At 46.6% G+C, this 18,437-nt stretch overlaps 1 protein-coding gene across 1 annotated transcript in view; it reads right to left on the reverse strand.

Moving 5' to 3' along the window:
* The window catches only part of NOS1 (nitric oxide synthase 1), a 197,391-nt gene that overhangs the window by 21,234 nt on the left and 157,720 nt on the right, over positions 1-18,437 (reverse strand). The window contains exons 18-23 of the mRNA XM_065904325.1: positions 17,130-17,246; positions 12,459-12,633; positions 11,566-11,704; positions 10,956-11,034; positions 4,056-4,249; positions 2,161-2,330 (exon numbers count right to left, since the gene is read on the reverse strand). Of these exons, the coding sequence (XP_065760397.1) occupies positions 2,161-2,330; positions 4,056-4,249; positions 10,956-11,034; positions 11,566-11,704; positions 12,459-12,633; positions 17,130-17,246 (874 nt within the window). The remainder of the gene's footprint in view (positions 1-2,160; positions 2,331-4,055; positions 4,250-10,955; positions 11,035-11,565; positions 11,705-12,458; positions 12,634-17,129; positions 17,247-18,437) is intronic.

The raw sequence follows: 18,437 nt of genomic DNA on the forward strand, positions 1-18,437 counted from the left end.
TGAATCACAGCAGGATCCTCTATGACCCACCTCCCAGAATATTGGAAATAAAAGCAAAAATAAACAAATGGGACCTAATGAAACTTAAAAGCTTTTGCACAACAAAGGAAACTATAAGTAAGGTGAAAAGACAGCCCTCAGATTGGGAGAAAATAATAGCAAATGAAGCAACAAAGGATTAATCTCAAAAATATACAAGCAACTCCTGCAGCTCAATTCCAGAAAAATAAATGACCCAATCAAAAAATGGGCCAAAGAACTAAACAGACATTTCTCCAAAGAAGACATACAGATGGCTAACAAACACATGAAAAGATGCTCAACATCACTCATTATTAGAGAAATGCAAATCAAAACCACAATGAGGTACCATTACACGCCAGTCAGGATGGCTGCTATCCAAAAGTCTACAAGCAATAAATGCTGGAGAGGGTGTGGAGAAAAGGGAACCCTCTTACACTGTTAGTGGGGATGCAAACTAGTACAGCCACTATGGAGAACAGTGTGGAGATTTTTTAAAAAACTGGAAATAGAAGTGCCATATGACCCAGCAATCCCACTTCTGGGCATACACACTGAGGAAACCAGATCTGAAAGAGACACGTGCACCCCAATGTTATCGCAGCACTGTTTATAATAGCCAGGACATGGAAGCAACCTAGATGCCCATCAGCAGACGAATGGATAAGGAAGCTGTGGTACATATACACCATGGAATATTACTCAGCTGTTAAAAAGAATTCATTTGAATCAGTTCTAATGAGATGGATGAAACTGGAGCCCATTATACAGAGTGAAGTAAGCCAGAAAGATAAAGAACATTACAGCATACTAACACATATATATGGAATTTAGAAAGATGGTAATGATAACCCTATATGCAAAACAGAAAAAGAGACACAGATGTACAGAACAGACTTTTGGACTCTGTGGGAGAAGGTGAGGGTGGGATGTTTCGAGAGAACAGCATGTATATTATCTATAGTGAAACAGACCACCAGCCCAGGTGGAATGCATGAGACAAGTGCTCGGGCCTGGTGCACTGGGAAGACCCAGAAGAATTGGGTGGAGAGGGAGGTGGGAGGGGGGATCGAGATGGGGAATACATGTAACTCCATGGCTGATTCATGTCAATGTATGACAAAACCCACTGCAATGTTGTGAAGTAATTAGCCTCCAACTAATAAAAATAAATGAAAAAAAAATAGTCATAGTTAACTCTTACATAGGAATTATTCTGTGCCAAGTATTCACTTATTTCATCTTATGAAATAAACCTGGTTGTCACCCCTATTTTATTGATGGGGAAACTGAGGGTTATAGAGATCACACAGCTATGAGGCGGTGGCAAACTTTAGCCCACAAACCACCTGCTCATATGGCCTGTGAACTAAGAGTTGTTTGTATATGTTTTAATGGCTGGAGGTAGAGAATCAAAAGAACATTACTATTATCTGATGCAAAGAACTAACTCACTGGAAAAGACCCTGATGCTGGCAGGGCAGGAGGAGAAGGGGGGCGCAGAGGACGAGATGGTTGAGTGGCATCAGTGACTCAATGGATATGAGTTTGAGCAAGCTCTGGGAGATGGTGAAGGACAGGGAAGTCTGGTGTGCTGCAGTCTGTGGGGTTGCAAAGAGTCCAACACAAGTAAGCAGCTGAACAACAACAAGGGTTCCAAAGGAAGGAGGAAAAAGCGTTAGCAATTTCTACTGCCATCAGAGAACGTGGAGATTCAGTGGGATTGCTCTTTTGTCCTTTTAGACCTTTGTTAGAAGGAGGGGAGATGGCCAGGTCTAGCCAAAATGGATTAGGTAATATGGTGACCTGCAAACTAGATGGTGGCAGCCCTTGCTCAAGGCTGCCATCTGCTGAAATACTGTTGCAATAACCACATAGAGAAGAAGTGAAGTTGCTTAATCATGTCTGACTCTCACCAATCCCATGAACTGCAGCCTGCCAGTCTCCTCTGTCCATGGGATTTTCCAGGCAAGAATCCTGGAGTGGGTTGCCACTTCCTTCTCCAGGGATTCTTCCCAACCCAGGGATCGAACCCAGATCTCCTGCATTGCAGGCAGACTCCTTACCAGCGGGGCCACGAGGGAACCATAAAATTCTCTAAGGAGCGGGTGGTGAGGTTGAACGAGGCCAGGGACCTACCTTGCTGAGGACCAGCAGACGCTGCTTCTCTTTCTCACTGGTGGCCAGGGAGGCAAACTGCTGCAGCTGCAGTGGCGTCGGAGGTGTGGTGATGTCCAGGTAGTATTTGAAGGCCTGGAAGATGGTGCAGGGCGGCAGGCGGTGCTCATCGGTCCAGTTACTGATAACCCCTGCAGAGGAAAAATAGAGGTGAGAGATGTGTGGGGGAGGGACAGTGTGGGCCCTGAGGGTTTGGGTCCAAGTCTGGGAGGCCAGACCTGCTTCTGGAACAGAGGATGGGGCCCGAAGAACCGACTGCCCCAGAGCCAACTGACCCCATGGCTGGCCACTTCCATCTCACATCTACAGCCAGGTTTCCTGGGGACCCTGTGATTGCCTCCTGTATTCAAGGAGCATGTCCAAAACCAGCTGTACAAACTAGTGCCAGAATTTAAGAGTAAATATTAAAATAGCACGAGACCGTCCTTTGATATTCTGAGCAACGAGCCACCAACTGAGCACGAACTATGAATCCATTTTTTCCCCCGCCTCTCTTCTCATGGTGTCAGCCTTTTGCCGTTCTGAGTGGGATTCTAGCATTTAAAATGACAAACATGCCAAACACTTACCTAGCCCTTCTTATGCACCATGTTGTTTCCTCAGCACTTTCTATCAGTAACTTTTTTAATGCTTGCCACAATCCTAGGTGGTGGGTGCTATCATTATCTCCACTTTGCAGTTGAGAAAATGGAAGCACAGAGAAGTTAAGGACTTTGCCCAAGGTCACCAGGTGGCGCTAGTGAAGAACCCGCCTGCCAATGCAGGAGATGTGGGTTCCATCTCTGGTTTGGGAAGATAACCTAGGGAAGGGAATGGCAACCTGTTCCACAGTACCCCTGCCTGGAGGATCCCATGGACAGAGGAGGCTGGTGGGTTACAGCCCCTAGGGTCACAGAGTCAGACTTGACTGAGTGCAACAACAACACAGCTCACATTCATAAAGTCAGGCAGTACTGCTCCAGACCATGTTTGAACTACTGCCTCTGTGTACTTCAGTCCAATAGAGGCCCTGCACGCAAGCCTTTACTTCATTAGGAGCTCAACTCAAGATATAAAGTAGTGTTCCAACGTGGAGGAAGAACTGGCTGGGTTGGATTTCATAAGAGCAGGTGTGTCTCTCCAAAGCGGTACCTTCCTGAGGGATGTTCAGCAGGGTTTTGACTACGTACTGTTTTCACATTCTGCCCTGACTTTATGTCCTGGCTCCCTTGTAGAGGAGATGTATCACTGTATCATGGGCTACCACGTGCAGTCACTGCAGTTCCTTAAGTCCTGAGCTCACTCATGACTACTGAGATGAAGCACGAAGACCCATTTGCCTTGCAAAATTCTTTAATAGGAATGTCTAGGGTGGTCCCCCAAACAGGTTGGGACTTGATCCAATGATATCAGAAATCAGGTTCTATCCCAATGGGCCACCGAGCTTCATATAGTGCTTTGGATTCTAAGAGAAGGTAGAAGTGGACTTCAGCTGCTATTTTCTCTCAGTGGGCGGTGAGGCTGGGGTGATGAAGGAAGTCAGACAAGTAGCCTTTGCTAAGATCGGTGTCTAGCCGATGAATGAAGGTAAGACTCTTTCCCTCAAGGGTGAACCATCAGTGTCCTGGCTTAAATGCACACTTGCTCAGCTAGTTGGGTCAAGGTTGTTCAGCCATGAGGAAGGGGGGCCTTCAGTCTCACAAGCTGGGGGTGACAGAGACCCACTCTCCTGCCTGGACTGGCAACTGGGAAGAACGGGTTTCCTCTTCCCTGGATACCCGCTGGGGAGGGAAGGCCCAGACAGACCCTGGGACTCCTCGGAGAAGGAAAGGGGCCTTGGGAGTGGCTGGGTGGGGTTCTAGCTTGGCCATAGTTACCCAAAGCCGTGTTCCGCTCCTCCAGCAGCTCCACCTTCACCAGCTGGTTGACAGGGGGGGCGTCCTCCAGTCGCTCGATCAGGGCATTCACCAGATCCTCGTGGTTGCCGGGGAAGACGCCCAGGTGGTCCCCGGGCTGGTACTGCAGCTCCTGATTCCCGTTGGTGTGGAGACGCACGAAGATGGTCGATCGACTGGAGGGAAGGGTAGGGGAACAGCAGGCTGAGGGCCACCAGCTTGGCCCCTTTTCTTTGCTCCTCTGTCTTTGTGACTACACCTCCCCTCCTTCCATTCTCCTTGGGGCTCAGGCCAATCAGACTTCCATTCCCACCAGTTCCACAGGGTGGGTTTCAGCAAGGTCACCCATGAGCTCCTCTTTGCAAACCCAACAGCCAGTTCCCAGCGCTCACTGGGCTCATCAGAGCAGTGCTGGACATGGCTTCTCACTTCCTCCTTCTCAATCCCCTTCTCTCCAGCTCCCCAGGCTCTCCTGGTCTCTTCTCTGGCTGCTCTTCCTCGGTCCCCTTTGTTGGTTCCCTCTCATCTCCCCTAACGCTGGACATTGGAGCACCCTGAGATTCAGTCCCCAGATCTCTTTGCTTTTCTGACTTCTTGTCCCTGCTTTCCTTTTCTCCATAGCACTTACCAAACTCCATAGAATGGAGAGTTTACTCCATCCTATAGCATGTGGTCTGTCTCTCTGCCTGCCCCTTCCCCATCCCTACTCCGAGGACAATAGAAGAGACTGGGAATCTGTATAAACTCTAGAGGGCAAGGAACTTGTCTATTTTCTCCACTACTCTATTCTAGCACCTAGGACAGTGCATGACACATAGTAGATACTCAAGAAATATTTACCGATTGAAGGAATCTCAGACCCTCAGGGTTAACCGGCTGCTGGAATAGGCTCTATTTTTGATACCCGATTTCTACCAGGAACCACTAAACCCCAGTGGAGCTGTGGCAGTGATGTCCCCATTCTGTGAAATTCCACCTCTCCTGGGAACCCAAAGCTCCACCTCCTTTTGCAAACTGGGGTCCTCACCAAAGGGAACTGGTTTCCCTCCAAAGGGAAAAGGGCTTGACCTTAAGCTCAGGTTCTTATTATCCCCAATCCACTGATACTATAAAGTTTATAGAACAAAGGAGAAAACCCAGAGGGAAACTTGTTTAGGCCTGCTGAGTCATGCCCTTTCCTTCGATAGTTGGATTTCAAGTGCAGGAGGTCTATGAATGAATCCTCAGAATAGGATTATTCTGGTTCTTTTAAAGTTTTAGTACCAATACACTGCATTGTTATGCCTGAAAACTTTGGGATTGATGACTACACTTGAGTAAATCAAATCTTTTTGTATTCTTGGAGTTACATTCGCATTTTCAGATCCGCTTTTTCTTCCTTGCCAACTGGTTTTCAGTTGATAGAGACACTTGATATTCAACATGAAGTTTCTACATTCTTCGTGGTATGTAAATCAGCACTTGAATAGACCAATGGGACTCGCTATTTGAAGGAGTTTTTGGCACAACCAAAAGTTCTTTTGTGCTGCAAATAGCCACCATTATTAAAAATAGTTGTGCTGGCATCTCTGCTTTTTTGGGTGTATTTTCTTGAAGCACGACACCCCTGTCCTTAGTAGGGTGGGGAAGTCGGTGACTGAGATTGTGAATGATGGTGGTGGGGGTCTGGGCTCCCACTCTCCTTCCCTGGGCAGATTTTGCCCTCCCTGGGACACTGATCTTATCTATTAAATTGGCTTGCGTGAATGACTCTGCTCTGAGCTCATGCCAATCTATCGGTTCCTGGAGAGCCAGAGAGACATCACCACCCCGCTGCCAGCTCCAGGAAGGAACTGAGCAGAGGCTGACAGCCAGCAGGGGGCGCTGTGGGGTTGAGAATTTGGGAGCCTCCAGTGCCAACCACGGGAAGTCTTTGAAAGGCCCACAAATCAATTCCCACTTTCTCCCAGATCATCACGAGTTGTTGTTGCTGTTTTTTTTTTTTTTTTTTCAGAAGTATATTTGCCTCCGTTCCTATGGCCGGTACAAAATAGAAATGTGGAGGCCCCAAACTTGCTGAGCTGGCTTGTGCTCACAGCCGTTTCCCCTAAGTCCTCTTGAACGCGGCTGAGGGTGGTCAGGCAGAGAAGGGGCAGGCATGAGGATGGACCTGGCCTGTGGGCCACGAGGGGGGGGCAGGCTCTGCTGGGAGTTGGACCACGGACACTGTGCACGCCTCTGACTGGAGAACCCCAGCAGTGAATGGCTGCATGGCCTGAGGACCCCTCTGTGGGCTGGTCCTTGAAGCTTTGCTGGGAGCTGATCCCCCAGTGGGTAGCACTAGCCTGGAGACCTACTGTCTTATATCTGTTCTGCTGGGGATTTCTAAGTATGGGACTTTCTAACCTTTTTCTTTAAAAAAAAAAAAAAAACTTGGGATATACATGGGTTGTCGGAAAGTATTAGGGGAAGACTTCCCTGAAGTCTAGTGATTAAGAGTCCACACATCTACTGCAGGGGGCATGAGTTCAATCCCTGGTCGGGGAAAGGAGATCCCGCATGCCACGTGGCGCGGGCAAAAAAAAAAGTCCTTTCCCAAGCTTAAAAAAAAAGTAAGTATTTGGAGAGGGAAAAAAAGGTAGCATTGGAAAGGCAACAGCCATTCAAATGCCCGTCCCCTGAGTATGGCTTGCTTGTGACATATTTACATCCACTTACAGCAACATCACACGTACATACACTCACTCATGCACACACACAGTTAACAAAGGTTCAATGACAGATTCACGGGGGAAAGAACAGTCTGCTAACATCCAGCATTTAAAGGGGGGGTGGTGGGAAACAGCTCATGTTCGTTCATCAATGAAAAGAGTAAACATGGTCTCTTGTGAGCAGTTTGAGGTGATAAGGCTCATAGCTTCAACGAATTTGTTAACACTTTCTAGGCCCTGATGAGAGAGTGATGGATAAAGAAAACACAGGGCCCCATTCTCACTGAGAAGCAACTGAAGAAGATCATGGATGGGGCTGGTGATGTGGATGGGTGGGCGTTGACAGGTTGGGGGCAGTGGGCTCAGTGACCAGCAGATAAGGATGGTTGGGGAGGTCTCGCTGGTGATTTGATGTCGGAGCAGAGATCTGAACGATGAGGAGGAGGGGACGTGCAAAGATTTGGGGGAAGAGTGTTCCTGAAAGGGGGAGTAGTACATGCAAAGGCCCTGAGGTGGAAAAAGCATGACATGTCCGAAGATGGGAAAGAAGGCTGGAGGGTTTGGAAGGGCTGAGTGGCACAGGAGGAGGTCAGAGAGCTAGGAAGAGGCCAGATCAGGAGGGTCTCATTGTAATCTGTCCAGGCAAGGAGTTGGGAGGTTTTCTGAGATCAGTGGGAAGCCATTGGAGGGTGTGAAGCTGCAGGGGGATGGGTTTCCATTTCCGTTCTTAAAAGATTAGTCTGGCTGCTATTTGGAAGATGAATCTTTGAGAGAAAAGGCAAGAAACAAGAAGGACAAGTTAGGTGGCTTTGGGAGGCCCTCAGATCACAGATGATTGTGGCCTGTCTTATGGTGGCGGCTGTAGATCTGAAATAATGTATTTGAAAGACAAGCCCGCTATATCAGCTGAGAGTTGGGTGGATATTAGGAGGGAGACAGAGGAGGCAGAGAGGAAGCCTGAGTTTGGGGCTTACACTGAATGTTGATGTCCTGTGTTGAGGTGGGGAAGGCTGGAAAGAAGTGATTTTATCCAAGAGGAGCTGGGAATTGAGAGTACTCCCATGCAGAACTCTCCATTACAATGTCCCATTTTTCTCTGATGTACCACAGCACTCAGGCCCTTTCAGGATCTTTGCTCCTAGATGGCCCCGTCTGTTCTCTATCTTATCTAAAGCCGACCCAGCATCTCCCCTCCTCCTCCTGACTTCTAGGACTTATGTGGCCCATACCCCACACATTAGTGCTCCATTATACTCTTTTCTGTATTGTTTGCCACTTGCCGCACACAGAAAAGTTTATTTCCTGGCCAGGCAGTAACTGCGGTCAGTCGCTTTTCTCTTTAGAGTTGCAAGGATCACCCTCAAAAGGTTGTTTATTTCCTCTTAAGCACTTTGTTTGCTTAAGGGTCTTTTGTTATGGGTGGGAGCGGGGTGGGGAGGGTGTTTCATAATATCTTTATGCGGTCTCCTGGCTCAAACATCCTGACTTTGGCTGTGGGCAAGGGAAGATAGGAGAAAGGGTCAAACGTTTTTCCTCAATCCTTACACACACACACACACACACGCACACACACCTTATAAAGCTGGACAGGGTAGTAAGGCCTGAAAATAGGTAGTGCTGTGGAGTCTGGTTTTAAAGGGTTAAACACCGAGACCCCATTTGATTCTTTTAAAGCTAATCCATAACTGATTTTAATACTATCTTCTGGTTACTAACCTTTCTGAAATGCCCTCTTGCAAGTCACTCAGCACAGAGTCAGCTGCCCTTTCCAGAGGTGGATGGTTTGGTGGCGGGGGGTGGGGGGTGTTTATTCTGGGACTTGGTCCAACTTAGCATCAAAACATTTGCAAATTACCTTGCTTTTTATGTGCTACGGTTTGGGAGTAATTTTTATCATCTGGTCTTTCATGGTTGGTAGCTGAGAGAAATGTCCAGTAGATTCTTAGTCCCTTCTTTTCCAATGCCACTGAGATTGTACTTTTCCATGGGACAGAAATAGGGAGTAAGATGTGTATTTCAAATATAGAGTCCCTTTCTATTGGGTTGGCCAGAAAGCTCATTCACTTTTTGGCCTACCCAATATATCAGAGATTATTATGCTCTGAATATTACATGCAACTAACTATTCAATTACATTAATTTACCAATCCATTTCTTCAGTGTTTGAGGGTGTCTACACGAGCGCCCTGGGGCTCCGTCCTGTTGACCATATTGACTTTTCTCATAAGTTTTACATCCAGGCATAGAGAACAGACTTTTGGTTGCCAAGGGTGTAATGGGTTTGGGGAAGGATGGAGAGGGAGGTTGGCGTTCACAGAAGTAGCTTTTTTATGTAGAATGGATAAACAAGTTCCTACTGTATGGCACAGGGGATTATATTCAATATCCTGTGATAAACCATAATAGGAAAGAATATTTAAAAAGAATGTATATGTATAACTGAATCACTTTACTGTACAACAGAAATTAATGCAACATTGTAAATCAACTACAGTTTCATTGAAAAAAAGGTTTTATATCCACATAGAAAGCACACATACTAAAATGTGCAGATGTATGAAACTGGGATGGGTAAAGGATAGTAACAGAAACATAGGATACCCTAGCTGCTTTGTGTGTGTTGTTTTTAATATAGCAGTCTTGTGATGCTGTTGATGCCACAGGTATAGCCATTTGGCGTTTTGACTTTGGAGTCAGAGAACTGAGTCTGTGTGACCTTAAAAAGGTCACTTGCATTTTCTAATTGTCATTTTTCCTATTTAAAACATGAGTGATAACAATACCTATTTCCTGGGCTGTTCCGAACTCTGGGAGAGCCTGCACAGAGAGACCTCAAAACTGTGCTCGGAACACAAAAAGTACTAGATAAGTACTAGTTCTCATTTTAGGTAAGGAGACAGGTGTTCTGAAGGCCTAAGGGACTTGTCCAAGGTCACAGGGCTGGTGGATGGCAGCACCAGGGTAAGAACTCAGGGTGGTCTGGCTCGAGAGGCCACCCTTTGCACCACGCCATGCAAAGAACGAAGATCTCAAAAGACCTTCATGGGCTAGAACTGCTAACTGAAGAAGATTTCATCCGATGGGGATTCAGGCAAAGACTTTTGTAACTGCTAAAAAATGTACTTATACATGGAGTGATGCAGAGATATGGCCTGATCATTTTGAAAAGATTCAGGTCCGAGAGCAGAAAGGATATAAGCTTAAAGGGAGAGCGGCAAGGCTATTGGGACAACCCTGGGCCGCTTTAGCACCTCCTGTCCGGACTGAGGATGGTAATAATAGCCTCGGCGCACTTGGCAGTGATCACAGGACCCCCACTGCGCTGGGACCAGGTCCGAGGATGACATTTCCAGTAGGACAGAGTGTCCTTCTACTACAGCAAAGGGTCCGGGAAACTGGGTCTCAGGAGAAACAGTTGGAAGGAACGAGGATCAGGGAGAGTGACTTGCTGCCCTTGGCTATTGGCAGCTCTCTCATTTGGAAGAACTGACTTTGTTTTAGGTGTCACTGGAGAGTGTAACATAGGACCAAAATGCAAGTGCTAGGAACACAAGCTTTGGTTATAAACAATAGGAAGAGAATTTCTAACAACTGGGACCTCAGAACACAGAAGGGGCTGTTTTGTAGGTTAATAAACCTCCCGTCATCCCAAAGACTTAAAGTAGAGACTGGGCAGGCATTTCTCAGGACACCAGAGAATTATCTGCAAAGAGGAACTGTCTGGACTAAGTGATTTCTGACTAAGGTACACATTAGAGTGAATATTAGGAGTTCGATGAAGGTGTGGTCTCTATTAAAAAAAATTCCTCATAAAACTCTTCTCTTTCTCCTTTCCACAGAGATCATCACCATTCTTTTTTTTTTTTCTTTTCTTTTTGGCTGTACAAGTGGCTTGTGGGATCTTAGTTCCCCGACCAGGGATCAAACCTGCACCCCCTGCTGTGGAAACCTAGAGTCTTAACCACTGGATCACCAGGGATGTCCCAACCAGTTACTTTTTTCATCCCTGCTGGTTGGAGCTTGGCAAATGGAAAGCAGGAAGCCAAGATGCTGCAAGGCAGCAAAGCGGGTCTGGAGGACCCTTCCAATGGTAATAGGAAGTCAGTCCCTGGAGTCAACAAGGGTTCATTCCTTGCTGTGGGTGGCATCTGGGGCAGAGGCGGGGAACCCGAGGGGACCAGGATGTTCCTACCTGGATTTTGGACTCTGAAGGTTTTGGTGGCTGAGGAGTCGAGCGGCTGAGACCCGCTTTTTGTGGACATTGGATAGACCTGGGGGGAGAAGAACAAAGGTGCTCCTGAGATGGGGTAAAACAGTTGTCAATACAGAGTCTCCAGCTTCTCCTGACCCTCTGGAGTGAAGCAAAGAGACAAAAGAAAAGAGGTCAGACAGGCATTGGGTTGGGTGGTTGTGGATAGAGCAGAACAGAAAGCAAACCTGGCTTAACTTAGCAGAGAAGAGGAGGTTTAGGGTAACATGCTGCAGGGCTAGAGAGACAGCCCAGAGCAGCAACAGCATGTTTATTTGGGTGGCCTGCACGTGTTTATTTGGGTGGAGGTGGGCATGGCAACCCACTCCAGTACTCTTGCCAGGAGAACCCCATGGACAGAGGAGGCTGGTGGGCCATGGGGTTGCAAAGAGCTGGACACGACTGAAGTGACTGAGCACACACGCATGCACTGCAACGGAGACCGAAGCAACGAAGCCCACCTTCTCTAAGGGCCTTCCGGAGGTGAGAACTGCCGTCTCCCCTCCCCACGCCAGGGTCTTGGATGTCTCCCCCCGCGGGTAGTAGGAGGTACCTTGTGTGAGTTCCGGAGCTTCCGCCACGTAGGTGAGACGGAACTTGTTCCTCTTCCAGCTGCGGTCATTGCTGATGAGGGAGTTGTTCGCCTTCTCAATGTTGACGTCATCACCCACGCAGAACACATCACAGGCTGCCTGTGGCACACATTATACACGTTAGGAGTCACTCCCATTTTCCTCTCCCTGCCTCCCCCGCCCCTGGGAATCACTAGCCTACTTCCTGTCTCTCTGAATTTGCCTGTGCTGGACGCTTCATCTCCATGGACTCAGACGGTGAGTGTCCTTTGGTGTCTGGCTTCTTTCACGTAGCACATGTACTCATCAGTACTTCATTCCTTGTTGTGCTTGAACATTCCATTGCAGGGACACACTACATTTTGTTCATCCATTCATCATATTTAATACTAAACAGTTTACATTTAAATCTAAATGACCATGTGTGGCCAGTGGCTACTGTACAGGTCATTGGAGATCTAGCACAAGAGGAACAAGGTTGTCAAAGCAGACAGATTGGTGAGATCTGAGATCCAGCCCGAGGCATGGCCCCCTGGGTTGGTTAACCAACTGTATGTTTTTTATTTACTTGTCTATGGAATGTGAGTGAAGGATGGGTTCCTCCCAGCTCTAAAATTCCAAGGCTCTATAATTTTTCATAGCCTAACTCTTTACCGTTAATAGAGGAGGTTGGATTCCAAGTGGAAAATGTGTCTTAGGACCACCCAAAGTCATCTGACTTGTTTAAAGCTGTCTCCTGGTTGCATACATAAGGGAAGTACCAAAGATTTTCTCAAGTTTTTTCTATTTCTGATGGTTTAGGTGATCTGTCCTTGGGGGTCCCTGGGGACATGACTCCTCCCCATGGGTCTCTAAGATTGGGGTAGATGGTTACCTTGAAGACCTTCTTAGCCCAGGTCCTGAAAGCCTCTTCCTGCCCACAGAGCTCATCTCCCTCCCTCATCTTCAGGATCCTCTCTCCTCCAAGCTCTTCCAGGAGGGTGTCCACGGCGTGTCCAAAGGCGCAGAAGTGAGGGTATGCCCGTGAGCCAAGGCCGAACACAGAGAACCTGCCAAGAAGACAACAGAAGGTCTAGAATAGGGGGCTGGGGAGAATGCAGCAGGGCTTCTGGGGTCATGGACTGTTACGTCCCCATAAATTCACGTGTGAAGCCCTGTCCCCCAGTGTGACTATTTGGAGATGGGGCCTTCAAGGAGGTAATTGAGGTCAAAAGGGCGGGGCCCTGATCCTTCTAAGAAGAGGGAGAGGCCCCTGAGAGCTCTCTTCTCCACCCCCAGTGACAGGCTCACAAGGAAAGTCCACGTGAGGACACAGCAAGAAGACGGATGTCTACAAGCCAGGAAGACAGGCCTCACCAGAAACCTTGATCTTGGACTTGCAGCTTCCAGAAGTGTTAGAAACAAATTTCTGTTGTCGAGGCCCCCAGCCTGTGGTACATTGTGATGGCTGCCCAAGCAGATAAAGACAACTGGTACCTCCAGAAGGGCAGTGTTTAGCCTCTGGTGGTCAGACCACCCCACACCCATTTGGAGAAGGCCATCTTTAAGCCTGGGAGCCCCTAAACCCTGCTCTCCCTTCCTTCTGGTCTCTGCTAGGTACCACTGTCCTCAGGAGAAAACTCCCAGTTGGTCCTTAGGAGGATGGGTGACCCAGGACCATTGGCTGTTTCTTGAGTGTCCCTTTCTAAGCTGGACTAATTGGGGCAATAAATCTACTGGATTAGCGGAAAAGTTCGTTTGAGTTTTTCTGTAAGACGTCACGGAAAACCCTGAATGAACTTTTTGGCCAACTCAATACATCAGTGGAAGACTTGACTTCTCAGGATACAACTAAATTAGTTTCAAGTACAAAGGGAATGAAAACTCTAGCATAGCAGTTCTTGGGGACATGTGCTAACAAGCAGATCAGAAGAACTGGTCATTAACACATCCAGTGTTGGTGTGTAAACAGGTTCTTCTAAAAGGGATTGAAAGATTTATAGATATGCTGGCTCCACCCTTTGCAGCGTCTGTGAAATTGATTTGTTTCACAAAGCCTCTTTGCTTGGAATGGACATATACACTCTGCTATATTTAAAATGAATACAGCAAGGATCTACTGTATAGCACATGGAATACTGGTCAATGTTATGTGGCAGCCTGGATGAGAGGGGAGTTTGGGGGAGTTTGGGGAGAATGGATATATGTATATATATGGCTCAGTCCCTTCACTGCTCACCTGAAACTGTCACAACACTTGTTTGCTAATTGGCTATACCCCAGTAGAAAATAAAAAAGTTTAATTTAAAAAAATGTCTGTTTGCATAGATGCCACAAGAAAATGTTGGGGTTTGAATCGATGGGGGTCAAGTTAATGAGAATTTTCTGAAGTCTGGGAAGAGGAGGGCTGTGTCCCAGATGACCCCCCCAGTCCTGCAGAGACTTGACATCACACTTCCAGGACTTGGTCCTGGGTGTGGGTTTTGACCTCACTGGCCCTAGATGGACAAGTGAACAAGTGGGATACGAACAACACCCCAACTTGCGTTTTTTTTCCAGGTTGGAATGTGACTATCCTGTGGGCGACTGTCATTTCAGACAAGTCAAGGAGTGGAGCTGTTTAACTGGCTCCTTACAGAGTCTGACTCTGTCCCTGAATCTCCTTGTTAAAGAATGATGGAGCCAGCCATCGCATGAAAGATTGCAATGGGGGATGAGGGGGAAACAATAGAGCAAGTTGGGAAGGGACCCTCTTGTTATTGGAGAATGAACTTGAGATGGGGTCCAGGTGTCTCATGAGATCATGTGAAAGTTAACATAGAGTAATATCCCCTCCTCTGAAATCCACATTGATCCTTCTTCATCTTATCCTCCTGCCCTTCTTTCCTGGGCGTTCCAGTCTTCCCAAGGGAGGGATGTAGGATTAGGTAGCATGTTTCCCCATCACTCCTTCACCCACAGTCCTCTTTTACTTGGATTTCTCAACTTTTCCCTGCAGGTGGTGAGAACTGGTGGCCAGCATGGGACTGCTTGGATGGGGGCCAGGAAGCTGCACTCCTGCCCCCAGCCAAGGCCTGAGCCTAATGCAGGTTTGAAAACTCAGTGCTAGTCATGCCTGTGGTTAGGGAGTTGTTCCCCAAACCTCTATTTATTTACTTATTTTAATATTTATTTATTTATCTGGATGCACTGGGTCTTAGTTGTGGCATGTAGGATCTTTAGCTGTGACATGTGGGATCTAGTTCCCTGACCAGAGATTGAACCCAGGCCCCCTGGATTGGGAGTGCAGTCTTAGCCACTGGACCGCCAGGGAAGTTGCTCCAATATTGATTATGTTTGAGATATCTGCCATACTTGACTACCTTTCACACTGTTATTTACTTAATAGTTGCTATTTAATTTACTTTTAATTTGTACTCTATTTGCACAAATTATTTGTACAATTATTTGTACTAGCTATTCAAACCCACTGGTGTTCACTAAGATACGGCCCAGGGAATTAACTCATTAACATGCTCCCCAATGCATCTGAAGGCCTGTGTCACAGTCACCTCCTATATACACATTTCATCACAGTCTAAACCTTATGATTGCAAAATTCCTATTTTAAGCTTCCAAACCAGAAAACTTGGCAAAATTATAATAGGGGCTAGATAGTAAATATTTTCAGGCTTGTAGGCTAAGAAGCAAAATTGATGTTATTATGCAGATATCTGTATAACAAGGAAGAAAATAAATTTCTGTATGCTTTTGGATAAAATTAAAAATATAATAGCAATAGTTATGGGGTACATTTTTCTAGTTATATATAGCTACTAATGAGAAGAATGGAATCCTTTTTTGAGGGGGGTATAGCATTTTGCTTAATTGGGGCTTGAAGGGAATATTTTCTATCATTAAATAAATTGTAGATATTCATCTGTAAAAGCCATTTTGGGTTGTACAGAAGTATACAGTGGCTGGGCTGGATTCAGCCCATGGGCTGCAGTTTGCCAACCCCTGCTCTTGGGCATGATAGATTTAATAAGGGAAAAATGGGTCTGACCGTCAAACCATGGATGTTTCAATGTCAAGCTAAAGAACATGAACTGATGTCAAAACCCATCAGTTCAAGGGTGAACCAAGGGGGAACCCTAATGCCAACTATGGGCCCTGGGTGACAATGATGTGTCAATACAGGTTCATCAACTGTATAAATGTACCACCATGGCAGGGGATGCTGATGATGGCGGAGGCTGTGTGTGTGTGTGTGTGTGTGTGTGTGTGTGTGTGTGTGTGTGTGTGTGTGTGTGTGTGTGTGTGTGTGTGTGTGTGTGTGTGTGTGTGTGTGTGTGTGTGTGTGTGTGTGTGTGTGTGTGTGTGTGTGTGTGTGTGTACGCGCGCTGAGGGTTGGGCAGGTAGTACACGCAAAATCTCTGTGCCTTCCCTTCAATTTTGCTGTGAATCTAAAGCTACTTTAAAAAAAACAAAGTTTATTAAAAAGTGTACTGATGGGGAATTCCCTGGTGGCCCAGCGGTTAGGTCTTTGTTGTTCAGTTGCTCAGTCATGTCTGACTCTTTGCGACCCCATGGACTGCAGCACGCCAGGGTTCCCTGTCCTTCACTATCTCCCGGACCTTGCTCAAAGTCATGTCCATTGAGTCGGTGATGCCAACCAATCAAGTTACATGGTAAGGTCAAAAAAGGAAAAAGTGTACTGATAGAAACAATACTTGGATATCTGGGAAGCCTGTGAGCTCCATCATCTTCTGAGCGTTGCCCTGAGCCGGTGTGGAGGAGGCTGCACTGGTGAAGGTCTAAGAGGTTCCTGGCCGGGCCTGAACACTGCTTACACAGTAGCCTCATCTTGACCAGTATCTATGAAACCAAGGGTTTGACATCCAGTTTTCTTCCTTTCCAAATACCCATGAAACTGAATCCACAACCACTGAAGTCAAAAATACCTGTCCATGTACTATATAAAATGTTCTTGTGGGATGTGACTATGCTTTGGGAAACAAGGGGTTGTGACAATATTTTTTTGAATCTGACTGTACATTGGAGGCAATTAGGGAGATTGAAAAAAACAAACAAGCAAAGCTTGGGTCCAAGTTTAGAGACCCAACTACATCAAAGTCTCTGGAGGTGGGGCTCAGGTATCTGTACATTGTGAACATCTCCAAGTGATTCTGATGAGCATCCGAGGTTGGGAACCATCAGGCCACAGTGAGGTGTCCCCAGAAGCTTCTAATAAATAAGATGTAGTAGCACTCATGAAGGGAACTCGCTGAGTTACATCTGGGGGATTAGCATCCTTTAGCACAAATGATATGAAGTTCATGCAAAGGGGTGAAACTTGGGTGATGGCAGCTCTGAAGGAGTGTGATTTGGGAAGAGGTCATAGGAGGGTCCAGGTAATGTGCTTTAATGAAGCAGGGGGACATCCCCAAACAGCGAGAGTGCAGCTAGTTACTCAAGGGATGAACGGACACAGGAGACCCCTCCCCAAACAGAGAGCCCACTCTGTTACTCTGTCCAGCTCCCCAAGAGCCTTCATCATCCCTGATGCCCTGGGCCCCTCTCTCACCTCACGTTGGCCAGGGGTCCAGTGCTCTCAAAGTTGTCTCTGAGGTCTGGCCCATCACCCGACGATTTGCGGGAGTCAGAATACGAGGAAACGCTGTTGAAACGCACTTTGTAGCTCCTGCCAAGACGAAAGAGAATCTGTGAACTCTGGTTCAGAGCCCCCATCCTGGGGTCAGCACCCCCATGACTGTCTGTGTTACCAGTCCTGGTCCTAGGACCTTCCACTGAGTGTTGAGTGAGATCATAACATATCCGTGGCCTTGACCAGAACATATCAACTCACCCTCGCCCAACACAAGGACACCTAGACATCACTTGATGCTATGTGTATTGAAAAGGTTTTAGCAGAAACAGAATCATGGACACAGAGAACAGACTGGTGGTTGCCAAGGAGGAGGGGGTGGTGGAGGGATGATGTGGGAGGTTGGGGTTAGCAGGTGTGAGCTTTTATACAGAGAAAGGATAAACAACAAGGTCCTACTGTATAGCACAGGGAACTATATTCAATAGCCTATGATAAACCATAATCAAAAAGAAAATTTTAAAAAGAATGATTATATGTAACTGAATCACTTTGCTGTACAATAGAAATTAATAAAACATTGTAAATCCTCTATACTTCAATTAAAAAATGTTAAGACTGAAGAAAAAAAGGAAAAGGTTTCAGACCACATTAATTGTCCATTCCTTAACCCATTAGACAATGTTTCCTTACTTCCCACATGTTCGCCAGGACAAGAATCATTCTGGGATCTTGTTAAGATGCAGATCCTGACTCAGTAGGTCCAGAGTAAGGCCTATGATGCTGCCTTTCTAAGAAGTTCCCAGGAGATGCCACTGGTCCCCAAGCCTTACACCAACTAGTGAAGAGTTAACACTCCTGCAGTCTGCTATAGTAACCATGAAAGAATGACATTTCTGCTGTCTGCTACAGTAGCCATGGGTTGTGTGTAACTGTTTAAATTCATTCAGATTGGATACAATGAAACATTCTGCTCCCCACGTGCGCTAAACTCACATCAAGGGCTTGACAGCCATGTGTGGCTAGTGGCTAATATACAGGATGACACAGACATAGAACATTTATGTGCTTGTAGAAAGGCTTATTGGGCAGTGCAGGACTGTCTCACTCAACAGTCTCTATCTTTTTTTTTCCTAAACAGAAAAATTGAAGTATATTGGATATACATTATTATAAGTTACAGGTGTACAACATAGTGATTCACAATTTTTAAAGGTTATACTCCATTTAAGGGCTTCCCTGGTGGCTCAGTGGTAAAGAATTCACCTGCCAATCCAAGATACACGG

This window comes from Muntiacus reevesi, chromosome 13, assembly GCF_963930625.1.
Source record: "Muntiacus reevesi chromosome 13, mMunRee1.1, whole genome shotgun sequence".
Lineage (NCBI taxonomy): Eukaryota > Metazoa > Chordata > Mammalia > Artiodactyla > Cervidae > Muntiacus > Muntiacus reevesi.